At 46.2% G+C, this 21,042-nt stretch overlaps 1 protein-coding gene across 2 annotated transcripts in view; it reads left to right on the plus strand.

Moving 5' to 3' along the window:
* The first annotated feature begins 56 nt into the window (after positions 1 to 56).
* CCDC3 (coiled-coil domain containing 3) overlaps positions 57 to 21,042 on the plus strand; it is a 76,372-nt gene continuing 55,386 nt past the window's right edge. For both annotated transcript variants that reach the window (XM_026864001.1, XM_026863993.1), the window contains exons 1-2: positions 57 to 286; positions 1,257 to 1,431. In XM_026864001.1, coding sequence (XP_026719802.1) covers positions 180 to 286; positions 1,257 to 1,431 — 282 coding nt within the window. In that variant the 5' untranslated portion in view covers positions 57 to 179. The remainder of the gene's footprint in view (positions 287 to 1,256; positions 1,432 to 21,042) is intronic.

Genomic DNA, 21,042 nt, shown 5'->3' on the forward strand with positions numbered 1-21,042 from the left:
GAGCCGAGCTGGCCGCGATCATCGTCTACGCGCGGGTGCTGGCGCTGCACCCCGACCCCTACGGCGCCTACAACTACCTGCCCTGGCAGAGGGACCCCCCCGACGGCCCCCATCAGGGAGCGGGGGGGCTCTTTTATTCGGCCGAGATCGAGCTGCTGTGCGACCAGGCGTGGGGCAGCATGCTGGAGGTGCCCGCCGGCTCCCGCCTCAACCTCACCGGCCTCGGCTACTTCTCCTGCCACTCGCACACCGTCATGCAGGGCTACTCCTATTTCTTCTTCCTCCGGTGAGTCCCGGGAAAGGGGGGTCCGGGGCGGGGGTGGGGTGGAGGGGGCGGCATCCCGGCTCCGGGGCATCTCCGCGGCCGGGGGGATGCGCGCCCGCCCCTGCCCGGGAGCGTTCGCTCCGTCCCGCCGCCGCTCTCCTCGCAGCGCCTTCTCCTTCCGCGCGTCCCCCCGCAGTTTCATCGGGGAAAAAAAACCCACACCCCAAACCCATAATATCCCAGCTTTGCCGGGCAGCAGAGGTACGGGGAGCTGTTGTCGAGGAGCTCCCGGGTGCTGCTGCTTTTGTTTTTACGTTGGGACAGGTTCGCCAAAGTTTGGCATAGTGGAGTTTAAAACTTATCCCCAAATACTCACCCGATAGCTTCCTCTTGGCTCTCCCAAGTCCCAGCCAAATCCTGTCTTTAGGATCATCGAAAGAATAAGAAAATAAACCACAATGTGGGAACAGAGCCATTGCCATGACCTTTCAGTCCAGGAGTGTTTGCGAAATACTACGCAGTGGTTTGTTTCGAAATACTTGGTATATGCTGACACTGGGTGTGTAAAGAAACACAGTTTGATGCTGCCTAGTGTCTGTGGCAGTGTCTTTCAACACGTTTTACACAAGTTATTTATTGACTGCTTGAAGGAGTACTTAAACTCCAGGATCAAGGGCAAAGTGATGCAAATTCAGTAGGAACCATGGGCCAAAATATAGATGTGCCTCGCTCATGGGGGTTCATTAGTGTCTGCAGTGTGGTAGGAGCCTGTTAGGTCCTTACTGCTGCTGCCTGGTCCAGTCCTGTGTGGTGGAAATTGCCATCTTGGCAACTAAGTGCCGGGAGAGCCGAGCGCCACACGCCAGCTAAGTCTGTCTGTGTGACTTTGGTGGCACTTGTTGAGCCAGGCTGAAGTATGATGGGTGACTTCTGTGTGAGAGGAAGCACTGTTCAGCCTCACAGCGGGCTGCCCGCGCAACTTGTGTTTCAGAATGGATGAGAACTACATTCTCCTGCCGCATGGAGTCAACTTCCAGGAGGCTATTTTCCCAGACACCCAGGAGAACAGAAGGATGTTTGCCAGCCTTTTCCAGTTTTCTAACTGCTCACAGGCACAGCATGTGTTGAGCTTCTCCAGTGACTGGGAGATTCAAGAGGACAACCGGGTAAGGGATTTATTTGCTCTCCAGTGCTTGTTTTCTAAGTGGGCACAGGTGTTCCCATGTTTTTTACAAGCATATATATATATATGAATGCAGAGCAGCAGGTCCCTGATTTTCCTGGTCCTTTGGTGGTATCACTGGCAAAGTAACCCACTGGTGGGGAGGTGTTGAACTCTGTTTTCGAAGCTGACCTCTGTGTTAGCTCTTTAGCTTTCCATGGACCTGAGCAAAGCTTGATATCAACCTGTTCATGAGCAGTAGGTTAGAAACTAGCATCGCTTGTGATCCTGTCCTACTCCACCCAGGTTGCTCCTGGGTTTACTAGCTCTAGACCCCATACTTCAGCTGAAGCGTTCAGGAGCAGAGCTTTGGTTTTTTACTTCTGTGTTCATCTCGTAACAAGAGCAGTGCCTGGACCATGACAGACTGTAAGGGATTATTCTTGCTTAACTCCACATAACAGCATAAACATCTACTGAACTAATCACCCGAAACTGCCTTTGTAGCAGCTGGAGAAAAATAGACTGTTAAGGGCATGTTTCGTCTGAGTGATGAGAGCATGGCTTGTCTGAATGACGCTGGCACCTACTTCTGAACAAGCTGAATGAAATGCTTCTTTCTCCTCTCAAGGGAGGCCACAGTAAGTAGTTCACCCTCTGGGCTATCCTTCCTTAAGAAAGTACATTTTTAGTATGGAAAGTCCAATAATGGCCATTGTTAGTGGCTTCTGAGCTCCTTTATGGAGTGTAGTGTGTGTAATAAATGCAGGATTTTAATAAATCCTTCTTTGGCAGAGAGGAGCAACCTGCAGTTTGTGTGCACGTTCTGGATATGCATATACATTTGCAAAACTGGAACCTGGAGAGCTGTTTTGGTGCCAAATCCTGTTTTATGAGGCTGGTGGTTTCCACTGGTAGCTGAGAATATTTTAAGCTTCTCTTTAGGTGAGGATGGACAGGACATGTGTTATTGCTTGTGTCTTCTGTGGATTCATCCAAGGCACAATATTTACATACAGCAGCGGGTGCACTAGTGGCTTGTTTGGGAGATGGACAGAGGGAACTTGGTAGCTGGCTGAGCCCTTTCCTTTCACCAGCTGGCCAACTGCCAGTGTACAAAGTTTGAGCTACTGTGTGACCGTCTGGCCAGTGACACAACCCTGCTCCTTGGGATGACCCGTGAATGAATGTTTTCTCACAGCTGATATTTTGAGGAGGGTGTGGGGAACTCTGATGTTCAAATATATATTTGGGGACAGCAGCAGGAATTGATGTTTAAGAGAAAATGAATCATCTTACATTTAGATTGCAGAGCCATAACACTTGCTGGGCAAGAAGGAGGAGGCAGAGAGCCCTGGTCACAGCTCTGCGTCCTCCCTGCCAGCCCGAAGGCTCCCCAGTGCCCCAAGCAATGTATTTGGCAAGTAAAGGTGCTGCTGCTGCCAAATCCACAGATTTTGCTCTCGGGTAGCAACGTGGCATTGGGGGACCACCAGATCCAACTCCCAGTATCTGCTTGTGATGCCTCTGCACTGTTTACTTAACCATGAGGAGCTAAATGTAAGGGATCTTGATGGGTTGGTGCTCGTTTATGCCAGCAGTGAGTGTCGCTGGTTAGCTTTAATGGAAATCACAAGGCAGAAACCCCCAGGGTAAGCTGGGGCGACCCAAATCGTATGTATCAAAAGTGCATTTCAGCTGTTGCGCTCTTTGACCCCGCACAGCTGTGAGCAGACCTGGGGGAGATTAGAGCTGCTGGTTGCACAGACCAGGGCTGGGGGCTTTACATACTTCAACACTCACCCATTGAGGGAGTAAATTAGCCCAGTTGATGGGCACTTGGTCTCCCCTTCATAATGAAAAGTAAAAACTTCCTCTGCACCAGTTAAAAATAGTCTGAGCTGACTGTGCTCCCACTCGGCTCCCGCATTTGTGTTTGCCCAGCCGAGCGCCAGCTCCTGGCACCTGTGTGTCCCAGCCTGGGAAGGGGATGGTGTTTCTGGTTGCCAAATTAGGAATTTGTTCCTCAGCTCTTCCCAATGCAGGTGCCCATATCCAGGGTGCAGCTGTTTCAAGCATCTTGCTCCTCTCTTTGCCTTGTCTGATGGTGACTTTCCCGATGCCATCACATTTGCTTGCATCCCATCACAGTGCAAACAATTTCCATTTCTGAACTGTCTCATGCTGTCTCCTGAGCTGAAACCTGTCGTGTGTGCCTGCTTCATGGCACAGAAAATGAACTTTACTTGGAGCATTATACTTGAAGCTTTTTGGAAAAGAGGCTCTTTCGCAGCCTGGGGACACCCCAGGAGGCTTCTGTGATGGTGTCAAATTGTGGAGAGTTTGGACAGAGAGGGAAGGGTATTCTGATGAGGCTCACACTGCAGTGAGGAGTAAATGGTCTCACTAACAGCTGTGTATTGACATAAATTGCTAGTTAAAATTTATCACGGATGTTTTGTGTAGTCAGAGTAAGAGAGGGAGACACTGAGATCCTCAGAGCAGAAGGTAGCTGGGGTGAAGGTCTCGTTCCAGGAGTTAGTAAGTAAGGTCCTGCCTCCACATCTTGGGACAGCTGTGTGCAGGGACATCTTAAAAAACCAGCTCTGTTGAAAAGCAGCATGCCCAAGTGAGTTTGGAATAAGGGACTGATGAAATCTCTTGTTTACAGCTGGATCCCATACGCTGAAAGACTTTTTGAATCCCTGTATTTGCTTATGGCCCTGTGCCTTACTCTTGATATATTTCTGGGGTGGACATTTTAAGGGAGAATTTGGAAACATGTGCAGTTGCAATGAATAATTCATGTTTGTAGCTCTGGGGTGCTCAGCCAGAAGGTGAGAGAGCCCTGTGATGGGTGAACCTCTTTTGCCTCATGTAATGCTGCTCCAGCGAGAGGTCCCTCGTGTGGGGTGTGCCTGAGCTGGCTGCAGAACAGGGGACCCAAAAGTGACCTGTGACATACTGTCCTCCTGCTCACCCTCTTCTCTCTGCCTTGCGTGTAGATAGCCTTGCCTGGGCTTTCCCGATGGGTGAAATGAGGAAAACCCTGACAGCTCCTCCTCCTCCAGCCAGCAAACATGTCTGATGATGCAAAAGAGAGCAGAGAGATGTGCAGGAACTTCTCAATGCACTGGAATGCACAACCTGCCTTTTCCATCGCAGGAAAACCCTTTCAATTTTTATAAAGCCCCATGGCGCATGGTGTAAGGAGGCCAGACCCAAGGAACATCTTGTTGGGGATAATACATTTCTCATCCTGGGCTTGCTGCTGTTGCTGGAAGCTAACTCCAGCTGCATTTTTAAGCCCCTTGCCATCTGGGCTGAGGGCCAGATGCTGCTTTCCATAGCTTTCCAATAACCCCATAGTCTCATAAATTCACTCAGGTGCTTGTTCTGACCACTCTGGAGAGCAATGGTAGCTCCAGCTTTTGTTTCTTTAGGCACTTGCATTTTGGCTTCCATGTTTGCAGAGGCAGTAATTTATTGGGTTCCATCCTGACTTTCCTTGCAGTCCCTTATTGATGTTTGCAGACCTCCTGCTTTACTCCAGCTTGCTGTTGCAGCAGTTTCCACAAGGTTATTGCTAAAACTCTGAGTTCCCACCAGTTTGGGGTTGGAGCTGGGTTTGTAACTAGTGGCTGCAAATTCTCACAGAGTGAGGGGCCCCATCTTGCAGCACGTTGCAGGTACCTGGGTCACAGTCTTGGCCCAGTCCCAGAGCTGATGTGGATGGAGATAGTAACATAGGAACACTCCTTTTTCCCTTTTGGAATTACAGTTTTAGTCAATTCTTCCCACTCTGTGCCCCTGGGAGAAATGCAGTATTTGCCTATCCAAGGAAACTTGCAGTCACAGCAGTTTCTTTTAATAAGGTGCTTTTATTAAAGAAAGGAACAATTAAGAAGTAATAAAATCCTAATTAAAATTCTTAAAAGCTCTGTGTTTTTACCCAAAGCTCATGTTGACCCCCCGAGGGAAGACCCCCAGATGTATCAAAGAGTTTGGGAAGTCTGACAGCCTCCTATGCAGGCATGCCAGGCTGTCCTGCGCCGGCTGGCGTGCAGCCTCAGGAAACCTCTTTTCCTTTACCCCCTCCTTCCCTCAGTGCTCCTAAATTTGATCACAAAACCCTGTGTGCCACCCAGTTATTCTCCAGTGCAGCCAGTGGTGCTGGTGTTTCATTACTGATGCTTTTACTGAGAAACCTTGTGAGCTTTTCTTGCTCAAAAGGAGTCCAGGAGGTCAGGCTTTTTTGGGGGGAGTTGGGGATGAGCATTTGCCGGTGCATCCTGCTCCAGGGATGGAGAGAGGGAACTGGAAAATCCTAAAGGTCCAGAAAACATCCAAGTGTGCCAATGACTCTTTCTCACAACATAGTTTTCTTATGGTTTAGTGTTAAATGACACTTTTCTGCGTGCAGGGGGTTGATTTCTGCTTGCTCAGGCTGGGAGGTGGGAATCGTCCCTGTGGTTCCCCCCTCTTGCAGTGCCTGCTGCTAAACCTGGAGGTGATGCAGTGGGTTGGGATTGAAATCCTGCCCCCTTGCAGAGTTTTACCATTTTAGTGCAAATCTAGAGGCTCTAATTTCTCCTCCTGACTTGACGTTCTTCTGCAGGGTTGTGGGACTGCTTAAATATGCCCTCGTTGCCTTGTCTGCACAGGAGAGATTACACCCACCAAAGTGACTCCAGGTCTGGTGATAATAAGGTCTATAGAAGTGTCAAACAGCACTTGTCATTATTTATTATTCAGAGGGGTTTTAACTCCTGGTTTTGTCAATAGGTTGACAGGGAAACATGATCTTTTGGCCTCCGTTCCAGCTTGCCGTGAGCTGCAGAGGTACTCACAACCTGGGGCCCTGTGGTGCTTCCTTTACAGAGCACCTTCCTCCCCTTTTTTTCCCACAGGAGAGTTGCAAAATGACCCCGTGTGCATCATAATGAGGGAATTAACAGCAACATATCAAACTGATCGTGAAGAACCGTGAGAGCGCTAGCACTGTGATAAAACCCACGAAAATTAAGGAGTCCAATAATTTCAATTAAGTTTGGTGAGATTGCAGGCAGAGATTATATCTTTTATTAAGATTCTCTCCCTTCATTGCCTGTTCTCCTCTCAAGCATCAGAGCCACAGCCATGCTGTTACTTCAGCTGATTTAGATGAATGGATTTGCCTTCTAAGAGACCTCCAGAGGTTTATCTGGGTAATAATAAAGTTTTTATGAGAGTAGTCAGTGTCCCAAATAAAAAGCAAGTTAATTAGTGGGTTAGCAAGGCAGACTACAAATATCTGCTTAGCATCTTTGGGCCTGGTTCCTCTTGTCCAGTGGCACTTTGACTGCTGTAACAACCTGATGATCTGATTAGGACACCTGCAAGGCTTTGAAGCGACTGAAAAGAGAACCAGATAAGAAAAACAACGTAATTGCATAAATGTCCTTGCCATTATTATGCAAAGCAAAATTTAAATTAAATAGCATTCTTCCTCTGCAGAAGTAGAGGAAATAGTTTCAGAACTATTTGTATTTTAGCAAGAGCTGAGTGCATGAACTGGGAGCCACTGGGTCAGATCATTCCCTGAACCCATCTGGGCAGCAGCACATTTGCTCAGCAATGGTCCCAGCCGGTCTCCTCCCTGATGCTCTCAAGCAGGTGGATGGTAGCGAGTCTCATTCAGTGACATTTCGCAGGACCATGAGGGCTTAAATCACAGAGAAACAGCTGCTTACAAAGAAGCTCTTTGGGCTACCAGAAAAGGGCTCGCTCACGTGATGTTTGCTGTGGGGACCTGTTTAGGTCCATCTCCCCAGGCAACGTGCCCCTGGAGAGGGGTAAAGAAGAAGGAAAGTTGGGAAAGTCCCCATAATTTTTACAAGTGCTCTGATTTTGAGTCTGGACAGTGATTAAATAGTATCATGGCTAGATACCTGCTGGAGAGATGCCTGTGACATCTCTAGAGAGAGCCTGAGCTGCCTTGGATGCAGGGAGCAGAACTCTTCCTGCTGTGGCTGAGATGGACATCAGTGATGCTGAAGGTGACTTTGCTATGTGAATCATGCCAAAGCCTGGCCACTAGGAAAAAAAGCTGATAACTGTAATGGATTTCAGCTGAAATTTAATCTACAGTATCCACTGAGATAAAATGAAAAACCAATGTGTTTTTTTCTCTTTTAAAAGTTAAAAACTTCTGCCTTTGAGGAGTTCCCTCTCTGTTCTGAGTGCTGGGAGAGGAATCACAGGACTGGAAAATGCTGGTCGTGAGTCCAGAACCAGCAGTTTTATGGGGAGGACTGGTCTGGAAAAGAGCAGGCAGCAGCCGGGCTTGGTTAAGACAGTTTTCTTTAATTCCCTTGTACTGGCCTTTTGTGTTTGCTTGTGGCATAAGCCGCATAAAGGATCCTCCCTTCCCTAGTCCTAAATCACTAGGGAAATAGAAAATATACTCAGTTCAAAACAGTGCTACGTGGCAAGGGCAGGGCAAAAAGACCTCAAAATAAATGAAAATAAGGTCCAATATCTAGAGGCTTGAAAATCCTGTTTTACATTTGGTTTCTTGCCCTGCCATTTCTTAGAGGAGTTATTGCTCCATTACCCCAATAGTGTGATGGAAAGTGTACGTCGCTTCTGGGTTGTTTTAATAGTGATTAACAGCACTTTTGTTTTTGTCCCAGAAACCCACCCAGAGAGTACCCCCTCCCTATGATCTGTGTTTAATTTGAATACATGTAAGCAATATTAGATGAAATGGAGAACTGCTGACAAGTGTCTGGGATGAGGGGAGACCACAAGACAGTTGATATGTTTGGGTAACATCCCCAAGAGTCTTTTGGCATAGAAATGGCATTGACTCGTTTCCAAATATTCCCACCCAGGCCGTGGGAGGGAACTCTAGAGGTCTGATTGGCACTTCCTTATCAATTTTCTGTCTTCCCACATGCACACAGCCTGCTAAAATACAGAATAAAAGATCGCAAAGGAGTACACAATAGTCTTATCCACAGGATGTTTCCATTGCATATGGTCTTTATCATATTTATAGCATCCAGAAGGTGTTCTGAGCATTCCCCGGGAGAAAAATAGTGAAATTTCTCTGGTTTTAGAGTGTGTCTTTAGAGGCATCTTATTTCTGTATCGGGAGGCAGGTTGGCTGACTGCCATAATCAATGCAGAAGGGATGACCGGAGGTAGCATGGGAAACTGAATTTGATATCAGACTGTTGTGGACAGTCTGAATTTGGGGTTGAATAAGGAGCTTTTCCCCACCTGTCTGGACTCTTGTCCTGCCTGGCAGCCATGACCAGTGGGGAGCTGCTGAGGTGAGGCCCCCACTTAGCACCCTCCTCATGCCAATAGAGGTGCAGGGTGAAGTGAGAGGGGTCCCAAATCAGTGTCCCAGCTCCTGGTGAACAAGTCTGGACCAACTGGCTGCCTATTAAGCAATGCAGATTACTCCAGAGCACAGCTCTCTGACTGTGTCTCAGGCACATCCAAGTACATGATATCCTTAAAAATATCCGGTTTCCAGCTCGCCAAGCAAGGAAATGCCTAGACAGCCATGGGTATGAGTGTGTATGTGCATGGCTGCCTCCTCCGAAGGGCAAAACAGCAATCCTTCCAGGAATTGGCAGTGAATGAAGACCTACATGGCTCCAGGCTGCTTCTAATTATCCAGAGCCATACTTTAAAGAAGTTCTGCCAAATGCACTAAATCATTCCGGATTTTGTGGCATGAGTCTATCTGCTGCTGTAGATGAACTTGGTGTCAAGCAGTCATCTGACCCCAGCCCCAGGACACCTTTTTGGCTCTTCATCTGGCTTCTTCCACCGCCACAGAGTGGGAAAGAGTGGCTGGGAAATTGCTGGTGGCTACAGAGGCAGTTGGTTGTGGGCTGAGCTCTGCACACTGAGAGGCACAAAGATGGGGCTGAAGGGACTCTGTTGTCTCTCCTGTGTTTCAGATCCAAGACTGCCTGGAGGGGTGCAGTGCCCTTGGGATTTCCAGACCACAGGCTGTTGAAAGACCTGTGAGGACACAGTGCTTGCTTAGCAGGACAAAGATTTTTTTTTTTTAGAAGCCCTTGACTCTTAGCCAAGGGCCAAGGCAATGTGTTTCCCAGTCATGTTGGAATGGTGCAGCTCCCTGCACATGGTGTGCACCATGGTGTGCAGCGCAGGTAGGATGTCACTGCTGGTGTCTGAGGGTAGGTAGGAGAGACAGGACTTCTGTTGAGCTGGTTGCATTCCCTCCGTGTTAGCACACAGGTGGGAGATACCTCCTTCTGGGGAGGGCAGGGAAAGTTTGAAACCACCCCGCTGAGCATCCACATGTGTAGGTAGGCTGGGAATTGCAGCACTGTAATGAGAGGTGTACCTCTCGTCCACACCCTCTGGAGATGGCACTGTCATGGAAAAAGAAACAACAAGAAGACATGAAGAGTCTGACTTCGGTCCCTTGTCTCATTCCCTGTGTGTGAGCGATTTGATTCCTCTGCTTTTCTGTCCTGCCCTCCTGTTCATGGCCTCCCCAGTGTGGGAAGGTGGGAGAGGACACCCCACCACACTGTGAAGGGTGAAAGCACTGGCTGGCAAGGGGAGGCAGCCGGTGGGGACCCGGGCAGTTACTGGAGCTGGGAAGTAAAGTGGAGCAGAGCAACACCTGCTTGAATGTGCTTGTGTCCCCAGCCAAATCACCTTCCTTGACACAAGTTCCCATACTCAGGGTGCTCCCCCAGGTATCTGGGACCTGGCCTCCAAGGAGAAGGGTTGAAGATGGTGTTCTTGTAAGGTGGATGTATTATCTTACTAACCCAAGACAAAACAAAATGTGCAGTCCAAAGAAGCAGATTATGGGTGTTTTTTGATCCGGTCATACTTACTATTCATACTTGTCTCACAATTTTTTCACCCTTAGAAAGTGGAGGTACTGACTTAGCCAGAGAGCTGATGGAAAATGCTCAAATATGACTCACAGTAAGCCACTGGGACTATTTCAGTGCTTTTGACTGTGTTGGGAACAGGAGGGGGAAGCAAACATCTGACCTGGGTGCACCTGGCTCTTCACCTGCTTGGATTTTCCTAGACCTTGGTTTGGACCAGCTGTTTTGGGGAATACATTTAGAGTGAGTCTCATGCAAGTTTTCTGGGTCTAGAACAGCCGGAATGAATGAGAGAGGTCCCCAAATTCTGTGTTGTTCAGCCCAGTTATGTGAGCCACCAAGCCCCTCTGTAAATCCGTGAATCTTTAGATGCGTTAGGTGTTTTTGTGTGTGCAAATCCATGCTTTGTGTTGGTCAGCAGTTGGGAAGGATGATTCATGTGGACCAGCAATACTGGGCTGGGATCACTCCTTGATGAACACGCTGCTCATGCAGGCACTGTGGGCAGATCAAATCTTTGGTTTAGTCACTGGCCCCAGTCGACTTTGAATCCAAGGAAAAGTAATTTCTTTCCACTCCTCTCTTTCTCTGCCCTGACCCACCTGTGAGAGATACATAAAAAGATGGAGCAAAATGTTTATTAAAATCAACAGCCACCGAAATCCAGCTGGCGGCTGGCAGACAGGACACCTGTAATGCTGCCTGTAACCAGATGAGATCTTTCAATTTGGGATGTATTTTCTCCCAGCCCATGCATTTTGATGTTTATTTTTGCAAACAGCAAGCCAAGTTGGCTCTGAAGCAGCAGCAGTTCAAATCCCTAATGGAAGCTGCAGACGGAGCCTTTTAAAGCTTGTGCTGCCTCTGCCAGCCAAATTCCCCCGGAGAAGTGTCCTTGCCCCGTTGTCCTTAGCCAGGAGCAGCCACACAGTGCCAGGCTTGGCTTCGCTGTGCTCTGGAAGCACGCAGCCCCTTGCAGCAGCTAATGTGAAGTGACAAAACAGAGTGGCTGGTTTTGAGGGACAGGGAGTATAAGGTTTTGGTGTGACCAATTGCAGCTGGTTGCTGCTGAAACCATTGCAGGTGCCTCTGGCAGCTGACACAGCGACTACCTCCTTTTGCTGCTCCAGTCTGATGGCTTTTTTTGGAAGAACACTGCTACAACTGTTAGTCCAGTTATCTGTAAAATGAATGACAGTGGGGAAAAATATACTGAGGGAGCAGCAAGTTTCCATGACACTGTATAATGTGAAGGGGAAATAATACGGCTAGAAAGCCAGGTCTGAATTTCTGCCCAAAAAACTTAAGAGCAAGCAAGAAAAAAATATTTCCTGAGATCTGAAAGCATTTAATAGTCTTGTTCTGAAGCATTTTTGCATTTCCTAGATCAACGGGGAAGCAGTAGAAGTACTAGCTATTGCAAGGGGGCATGTCAGTGCAGAGGCAAGATGTGGGACTGAAATGCAAGCTAGTACTTACATACTGTTATCCTCAGACTGACTCATCTTCACCATCATGCAGGGGTAGCAGAACTATTCCCATTCTGCAGCTGGTAAAAGTGAGTCAGGTGTGTTAGGCTCTGTATCCCAGTCCAGTGGAGGCAATTCTCTTTGACCCAGGATTTATCCCCACTGGGATGAGAAACAGCTATCGGAACACTTTTTCTGTCTGTAAACTTATTTGTCTACATCTTGTGCCCTTCCCCTTCCTCCTTCATGACTTCCAGCCTCCTTGCACAGGCAGTGCCATACTTTGAGCACGGAGATGTGTTCAGATGGGTGTCACATGAGCAACTGGGGTTTGGTTGTTTATTCAAACCAAGGTATGTTGGTGGTATGAAGTGTGGCTTCTTCCTTCAGGTGGATGGTGACACATGTCCTCTCCATTGCCTCAAAATACAATGAGTTTATCACCTTCGTTTTACTTCACTGTATACCTATTTCAGAGCATGTCCATTTGTTTGGCTTGCTTTCTGTCTTTCCAGAGCCTTTAGACAGGGTCTGAGCAGAATTATGTTCTCCTGGATGTTTTTGATTATATTTTTTATTGTGGAAAAAATTCAGTTAGTTGCTTAACTGGATGGCAGTCAAAGTGGAGAAACAGCTTGTACTGGCATTGGCTGAGCACAGGAATAGAAGTTCGGATGCTTTAAGTCCCCCTTTTCATGACATGGGGAAAGAAGTCCTGTTTCAGAGCCTTTGAAGTGTGAACATAGCAGCCACATCCACTTGAAATCCTCCATTTCATTGCAGAGCAGGAAAGCTCCTTTCCACCTTAAAAGTGGAGTGTGGAAAAGTAGGGATGAGGAAGGGGCTTACCCACAGTATCTATGGGGTACCTCTGCCAGATGCCAGCCCAATGCTTTAAAAGAGCTCTGAGATCTCAGATGGGTGGGAGAAAGTTAATTCATGATCTACAAAAGATGTCATAAGGTGAGAAAGTCTGTGTATGTGGCTTATATGTGGGAAGGAAACAAGCAGCTTATTCTTGGTGTGTAAGTACCTCTGTTGGGGAGGTATCTTTAACTAGAGACAAATTCAAAAATAACAAATGAAATGAGAGAAAATTAAAAAAACCTCATGGAATTAGGAAATTGGGAATAATCCACCTAAAAATGTAGGCAACTGATGTGGTGAAATCTCCATTATTTACAAGGCTTGGGTCAATCTGGGAGATTGCAGTGGATCTCTTAGAAGAAGACATTCTCTTTTTGCTGCCTGACTCTAAAGGAAGATCCATTGCATGGATCATGACATGGCTCTGGGAGGGGCTATACAGGGTTTCAGAGAGCTCTGTCCTTGTCCACTTCTTATTTCTCAACTGGATGGCTGTGGTGAGAGCAGGACTTGCTCTCTCTGGAGAGGCTTTAGAGCCCCCATGCTGTGGCCGAGAAGCTCCAGATAGCAGGGACCAAATAGCATCCACAGCCCACCTCCATCAGATGGATTCAAAAAGACTACCTGGAGGTGGATTTTTCTATAAACCACTTGCAAGTTCCCAGGGCCCTTCAGATATCTACAGCCATGCTGGACACGAATGCAGATGCTAAGAAAAGCCCATGGATTGGAAACAAACACTTTTAAGAAGACCCCAGGGAAGAATTGTCACTACTATCGGTGATTGGGTTTCTGCCCTTTTACATGTTTTAGGCTCAGGCACGTTTTCTTTGAGTTCAGTGAACACATCACAATCTGTCCTTTGAAATCCTAATTGAGCCTGTGTTTTCTTAAGTCTCTATTTCAAAGGGCAGAGGAACAAATGTGATTCTTGATTCTTTTCCCAAAGGTGCAGAACTGTAGATTAAGTGTGTCCTGGAAATAATATTTTATCTCAAATCTTTCCTGCTGCAATAAAAATGGCTCAAAAGCACATCCAGTGACAAAACTCTCCTATGTTTAACCCATGTGTAGAAGCAGCTGAAATACTGCTGGGAAATGTCTTGGCACTTCCAAGTCAGTGGCACTCTGGAGCTGCTGGAATGCATCCTGCTTCTTATGGACGGTTGTTGCTCCAGAAATACATTACAGATGTTGAAGATGTAAAGGAGCAGGCTCCTTCCATCACAGCATTAGGACATAGAAAGGCTAAAAGGAAAATCCCAGACTGGAGGCATCCCTGAGGCATTTGCCTGCCTGTTCTGTATCTGGACTTCAGGATTGACCTCTGGTTCCTACTCATTGTCAGAAATGTCTGAAAGGGGAGAAGCCTGCCGTGGTCCCTGCTAACAAAGTGGTGTTTATCACGCTCTGGTAATTACATTTGCTATGGTATTTACAGCATTTCCTATGTTTTGAAATGGAGAGATCTCGGGCTTGCCCAAGGCTAATTGTGTACTCTAACCTGCTCCTAAGCCCACATGTATCTTTAAACATTAACACACACATTGGGAGTGTCCAGACTCAGTTTCAACCCCACAACTACCAAGATGGGAAAGTGTCTATTGCAGTGTTAATGTTTGTTCTCAGTATTCTTCAGGGGCAGTATCATCCCTTCGTCTACAGGTCCTAGGAAATTTCCATTCCTTTCCTGCTTTTTTTTTTTGTTTTGTTTTGTTTTGTTTTGTTTTGTTTTGTTTTGTTTTTTTTAATATCTTGGAAAGATGCAGGCAGTCCTTATGGGCAGTAGTACAGGCAGACAATAGTCAGGAGGGGATGCAGGTTCTCAATCTAGCTAAATGAGCATTCAGATCAATTGACTCAATTCAGATCATTTCCTCAATTGACCCATATCCCTCAGGACTGTGAACTCCACCAGTGGATGACCACTGCAGCCCAGGCTGCATCCAGTCTTGACATCACTGATCAGTTCACTTGCATTGGTGGCCAAGAGACCCAGCGTGGCTTCCCCTCCGCTAGGGCTGTCTATTACCTGGCTTACGAAGTTATCCTCAATTCATTCCAGGATTCTCTGGAACTCCAGCAGACAGACTGAGACACCTACCTTATGGGAGTAATTAAATTGCCTGTTGCCATTTAAGATGCCATAAGGAATCTGAGAGATAGGGTATAGACAAGGAAAGCAGGAAATCTGCTGTTGATCACTGAATCATCACCTTCTCCAACAGCAGCTGGAGCCCATGCGGGCATTTCTGGTGCCACTAGGTGTCAAAGGGTGAGCAGCTTAATCACACTTCATTTTATTTAATTTTGAAAATTGCCTTTTAAGTATGAGAATTGCCAATGCAAATACTGCTTACAGAAATGCTTTAGAAAACAGAGGTATGTGATACCAGCATTGTGTCCTCTGCTTTGCAGCAGTGATGCTTTTTCCAGGCATGAATTGATGCTGAAATGACAGGTTAATGAACGTGCATCTTGCGGCACATAAAACATGATTGGGCGTCAGTGCAAATATTGAGACTGGTTCTTTCTGTGACCTGAGTTGTGCTTACAGTGTCAGCTGCATTCAATATTCCAGACTTCTCTAAAGCAACACAGTGGTTGGAAAATCCATGCCCAGCACAATATGTGAGTTGAAAGAGTTCCTGTGTTGCACCCAGTGGTGAGGGTAGCCCTCCAAATCACTGGTTTCAGATTCTGCTTGCCTTTTGGGTGAAGACAATATATTAATGTTGCAGAAACAGAGCTCATTCGAGCTCACATTGTGGTCTGTCCTTGGCCCCATATGGACTTATTAGTGTCTAAAAGGGACTGACATGGTCCTGGACCATTTATGCAATTATGCTTGATCATGGCTGTGGCTCTGTCTCACTGTCTGCTTTTCCTGGATACAGCAGTTCTGGGCTTAGATTCAGTGCATTCTGGAAAAGTCCAGAGCTTGAAACAAGCCTGCCTGGGGTCTTCCTTCCATATCTGTTGCTGTGTGGAGCAGATGGCTTGAATTTGGCTGGAGCTTATGATGCATTTTGGAGTCTTTATCTTCTAGCTTATAAAGCCTTTTGGGTAAGATTTGTTGAATGCATGTAAGACATTGAATTTTATTTTGTGGATTTAAATCCAATCTTCTAAATTGTTTTAAAGTAATTCCCTGTGTTTTGAAATTCCAAAACCCCTGGCCCCCTTCTTTCAAATGCTTGTGGTCAATTACAGACTGATTTAGGAAATGGTGCAAAATGTGTAAATGAAACTAAAAGCGTTTTTCAAAATGGTGTTAGGAAGGAAAAAAAAAAAAAAAAAAAAAGAGGACACATGTTATCAATACTCTATGAAAAGGGGACAATGTCTGTGACCATACAAAGCTTTAGACTCCAAAGCTTGCAGTAACAACTGGAATAAGATTTATAATCCAGACAGCATTGTTGTAAACATCATGTAAGACAACCTTTTTTACACTGGGGCTCTCTGAATTACTTCTACATTGATTTTAGGACTTTTTCTATTTGGTCTCCAAGTATACACTCTGAATATATTTTTTTCTGTGTATTTTATGTATAAATATTCTGGTTTGGGATTGACATCTTGGTTGGATTTTTTAAAGTAGTATTTGAAAGGAGTTAGGGAGCTTGTCTACTTCAGTGTTGCTCCCAAAATGTGAGACAAGACTGAATTTAGTTGCTTACAAGGCTCTAAACTGCTGCAACCAACAGCAGAGTGGAGTGCAGGAGTCTTTTTGACAGGTGCTTCAATATCAGAAGCCCTGAACTGGTGCAAATAGTGGTCTTCTGAGGAAAAAGTGGAGAATACAAGTTGGGGCTATAAAAGAAGTGTGAGATATGTGCTGGTTTAATTTTAAAGGTTGGAAATGGAAATCAGACTGTATTCAAGTGAATCAATCCATTGAATAGCTAAATATCACAGAATCACCAATTTTGGAAAAGACCTTGAAGATCACTTAGTGCAACCATTAACCCAACACTGGCAGTTCCCAACTACACCAGATCCCTCAGCGCTATGTCAACCCGACTCTTAAACCCCTCCAGGGATGGGGACTCCACCACCTCCCCGGGCAGTCCATTCCAACGCCCAACAGCCCCTTCTGGAAAGAAATGCTTCCTGATATCCAGCCTAAACCTTCCCTGGTGCAACTTGAGGCCATTCCCTCTTGTCCTATCGCTTGTTACTTGGTTAAAGAGACTCATCCCCAGCTCTCTGCACCCTCCTGTCAGGGAGCTGTAGAGGGCGATGAGGTCTCCCCTCAGCCTCCTCTTCTCCAGACTAAACCCCCCCAGTTCCCTCAGCCGCTCCCCGTACGACCTGTGCTCCAGACCCTGCACCAGCTCCGTTGCCCTTCTCTGGACACGCTCGAGTCATTCAATGTCCTTTTTGTAGTGAGGGGCCCAAAACTGAACACAGGAATCGAGGGGCGGCCTCACCAGTGCCGAGTACAAGGGTAAGATCCCTGCCCTGCCCAAATATATTTTGCTATGTATTGTCTACTTAGAGAAGGTATACTAAGTACTTCCACCCCATCCCATTTCCACTGAAACTCCAGCTGATTTTAAAGGAAAAGGACTCGTGTTAAGGAACATAGTCCATTTTATCTTCCTCCTGAGTTTGTGATTTCGGAAGTGTGTAGTCTGTGGTTGTGATGGAAAAAGCTGATGGAAAAAGGTTTGGGCTGGAGGAAAGTAAAGATGCTGTGCAGAAGAACCAGCCAAGCCAACCACTGTGTTGCTTCTCTTTGTGGGTTTGAATAGAAGATCGCCCCATGATGGACAGAGGAGACGCACTTTTCTGGAAAACTCCATTTCTGGAAAAGGAAAAAGGCAGGAGATAGGGTTCTCTCTTGTCACCATGAAGCAAGCATGGTGCCTGAAGTGTACCAAGGGTCCTGGGAAGATTTGTTCTTGTCAGGAAGTAAAACACCATATCAGTTTATATTGCCTCAAACCATTATTTAGAATTTGTCATTCCTTACATGGCCCTGTTTCTGGGGAGAGCTGGACTGGGAAGTAGAAGATCAACCAGATCTAGGAAGCTTGAGCATCATCTTTCTAAATTAAAGAATGAATTAACCTAGCAGTTGCAGTAGTCTCAAGTCCTGGTTGACCTCTTGAAGGGAACAGTCAGGCAATATTTAACATGAAGTCATAGCAGTACAGTAAACTTAAACTTTTCCAGAACATGCAGTTAAGAAAAAATGTTCTGATTTGTTCTAGGCATGGCTTTGCTTAGCTGGGCTGATCTTCAGGCTTCCAGCTGCAGGGTCCTCAGGTGTTGCGTTGCTGGGATGATGGATACTGCAGGGGTTAGGGGTTGTTGGATAAAAGATGTTTTAGACAGCCTTGCTCATACATTAATACCTACAATGTAGACACCTAGAGCAGGATTTGGTTAGACACCTAGAGCAGGATTTGGTTACCTAACCATAGCATCCCTATGGCTTTTGAAATGTCCTAGGCTGGCTAAGACCTTCATGTAGGGCTGGCAGATATATCACAGGACTTGTGGAAAACTCTAAACCATCTGCAGTGGCAGATGGTGGGTAGGAACCAACCTGTAAATACAAATACACACCACTTGAAATGAGGGTATACATCTCCACTGGGAACTGGATTGTCTCCTTAGAGTCAGGTGTGTAACCTAGAGCTGGATCTAAACCTGGAGGACATGTAGTGGAAGAAAGGTCTATAAAAAAGTATTTTTTTCTGCTCATCTCAAAAAGGTTTTGAATGGACTTGGCTTGAAGAATCAAAGTAATCACACAGAAAAAATCACAGTACTCCTGAAGAGTTTTGGTTTTGTATGGGCTTCAGTGTTGTTCTAGTGAGGAGGAACTTGAGTCTGGAGTGCCAGCGAGGTAGAGAAAGTACATTTTCACCTGGTGTGGCATCATGCCCATTAAGTGATGACCTCAACCTTCAGAAACTTCACAAAGTTAAATCCAAAGTGAATTGGAGGCACTGCATAAGGGAACTTTCAGAGGAACCACTGAGACAGTGCCCAGAATTTATGGGATGCTTCAGCATCTCTTTTCTTCAGACGAGGGCCACAAAGGAAAGCCACAGTACCAAATCAAGGGACTGGAGTCCTGTGTAGGTGCTTGCTTGTGGAGCTCCATGTGAAGCATGTGGAGCAGATTCCCCCATGCCCTGAACCAGGAATCTCTTCTCAGTGCTTTCCTGAAGGGGCTTCTTTGTGTGCCAGCAATAAGAAGATCCAGAGAAGACCAGCCTCATCGACCAAAGGTCACCTTTTATCAGTACCCCTCCCCAGCACAGTAACAGCCTTCAGACATTCCCTGTACAAGTAAATATTTAACCACTGTTAGCCTGGGCTGAGTGACATGAAGAGGTGAAGTGTCTTTCCCCAAGAGATGCCAGAAAAACCTGATGAGCAGTATAATGGCTGAGAGTTCAGGGCTGGCAAATCAGCAGAGGTTCATCAACAACAGAGATCTCACCCCACCTCTGGTCCTAGAGTTTCTCCTCTCTTGTGTTGCAAACCAAATCAACTGCTTGGGAGGCCATGCTCTTGTTTGACATGGGAACAGTGATATAGTTTACTGATAAAAGAAAAAAATACTGCTGTAGGTGAGCCAGGGGGACTTTTGATAACTGTTTCTTCATGGCCACTCCTCCTTCATCTACCTAATAATGAAAGTCTCCATTCAGAACCTCATTTATGTCTGTTTTGATTTTCTGGGATGACATGTTCAGTTATAGTTGCAAGCAGCAAACTGGTGTGCCATTAGCAAATCAAGGTGACTCATGTTCCCTGGTGTCTCACACACAAATTTTTAGAGGTACAAATACAATAGAAGATAAGAGTTAGGAAACCAATTTTCTTAAAATCATTTTCAAAAGCTTCTGTCAAGGTGAAATGTGTGTGAGTTTCACCAGTTAATATCCTTGAGCCAAGCAAAGACAGCTTCTAAGCGGTCCACGAGATGAGTTAGGAAGGCAGAGGGATGAGTTTTACTCTGGTACTAATGAAGGGTGACTTTAGTGACCTGTAAGAGATTTTCACAGGCTTTACCAGGTCATACAAGTGGTTGCCCCTACCACATCTCCCAGGAGGTGGGAGCTCACTTCCAGCACCTGTCCCAGCCTTGTCTTCTAGAATTGGTAATAGACTATTTCCCACTGATGGCAAAGAAGAAGGAAGCAAAGAGAAAGGACACTAAGTCTGTGGATCAAGAAGAGCAAGCATGATGTTAAAATCAGGATTCCTATGTTTGGCAAGCATACCTGGTCCATGGTGACCCAGGGGTGTATCAGGCAAAGCTGAACGGCAGAGCTGAAATGGTTGTTGCCACCTGCTTGGCTGTGAAAGAGCTGAAATGAACCAGTTGCAGTAGGTTTTTTCACATACAGTAAAACACTGCCAGCGTTTGCCCCTGCCCCCTTCAAGACCCACAGTATACCAACAGATATCCAAATCAGGTGTCTGGGGAAGAGTGTAATAAGAGGGTAATGTTATATTGTGGTTCCTGCTGATGCTCTCCCTGCCTCCAGTGTTTTCAGGTGAAGTAATCTCTGTGGTGAAGTAATTTCCATATATTTAATTGTTTCTATGTATTCAGTGACTTTCAGTGGATTGATCTTCCATGAAACTGTCCAGCACTCTCTTGAGAATCACCACTTTTTAATTACCTTGAAGCTGGTTTTTACTATATCATCTAATATCCCTGGTTCTTCTGCTGAAAGCTGCTATCAGTCTCTATTTACACCCTCCATGTCACTCATGATTGTGTAGACCTCTATCCTATATCCTCTCGTAGCACAGGACTCAAGGTTACAGACTGCACTTGATGTCTGAGCCTCAAAGAAGGTTGTTTCTGTCCTGTCCTGGATGGGAATCAGTTACCACAAATGCTCTGCAATGCAAGTCCATGAGAAAAGAGGGAGTAAAGCCCCTTCCCTGACTGTCTGGGACCTCCCACTACTATTGCCACAGAGAAATTTCAAAGTTTTGCCTAGACTGCTGGAAGTGCCAACAGGGAAAGCAAATATTTGTGTGTAAGACAATCCCAAAAAGATTAAGTGCAGATGGATGTCAATAGTGCCAGCAACCTGTGAGAGAAAGTGAAAACTGAGAAGGATGTAAAAGCAGAACATGGGGCAGGGGAAAAAAAAAATAGGCAAAACGGATTAGAAGCAAATCAGGGAGAAGAAAAATTTCAACAGGGCTTTTTGCTTTCCCAGAGAAGGGCAGGACGAAGATCAACGAGAGGAGCATTGCTGCAGGGGATCATCAGTGTTAGCAGCTTGGGAGGCTCCAAGGGTGAGCACAAAGTAGAATATCAGCATGAGAGGTGCAGCTTGGTGGGATGCTACATGGACACTAGATGCCTTTGGAAACTAGGAAGGGTCCTGGAGGTGATGAATATCTTGT

The sequence above is a fragment of the Athene cunicularia genome (genome assembly GCF_003259725.1).
Source record: "Athene cunicularia isolate RWA chromosome 1 unlocalized genomic scaffold, athCun1 chr1_part2, whole genome shotgun sequence".
Taxonomy (NCBI): Eukaryota; Metazoa; Chordata; class Aves; order Strigiformes; family Strigidae; genus Athene; species Athene cunicularia.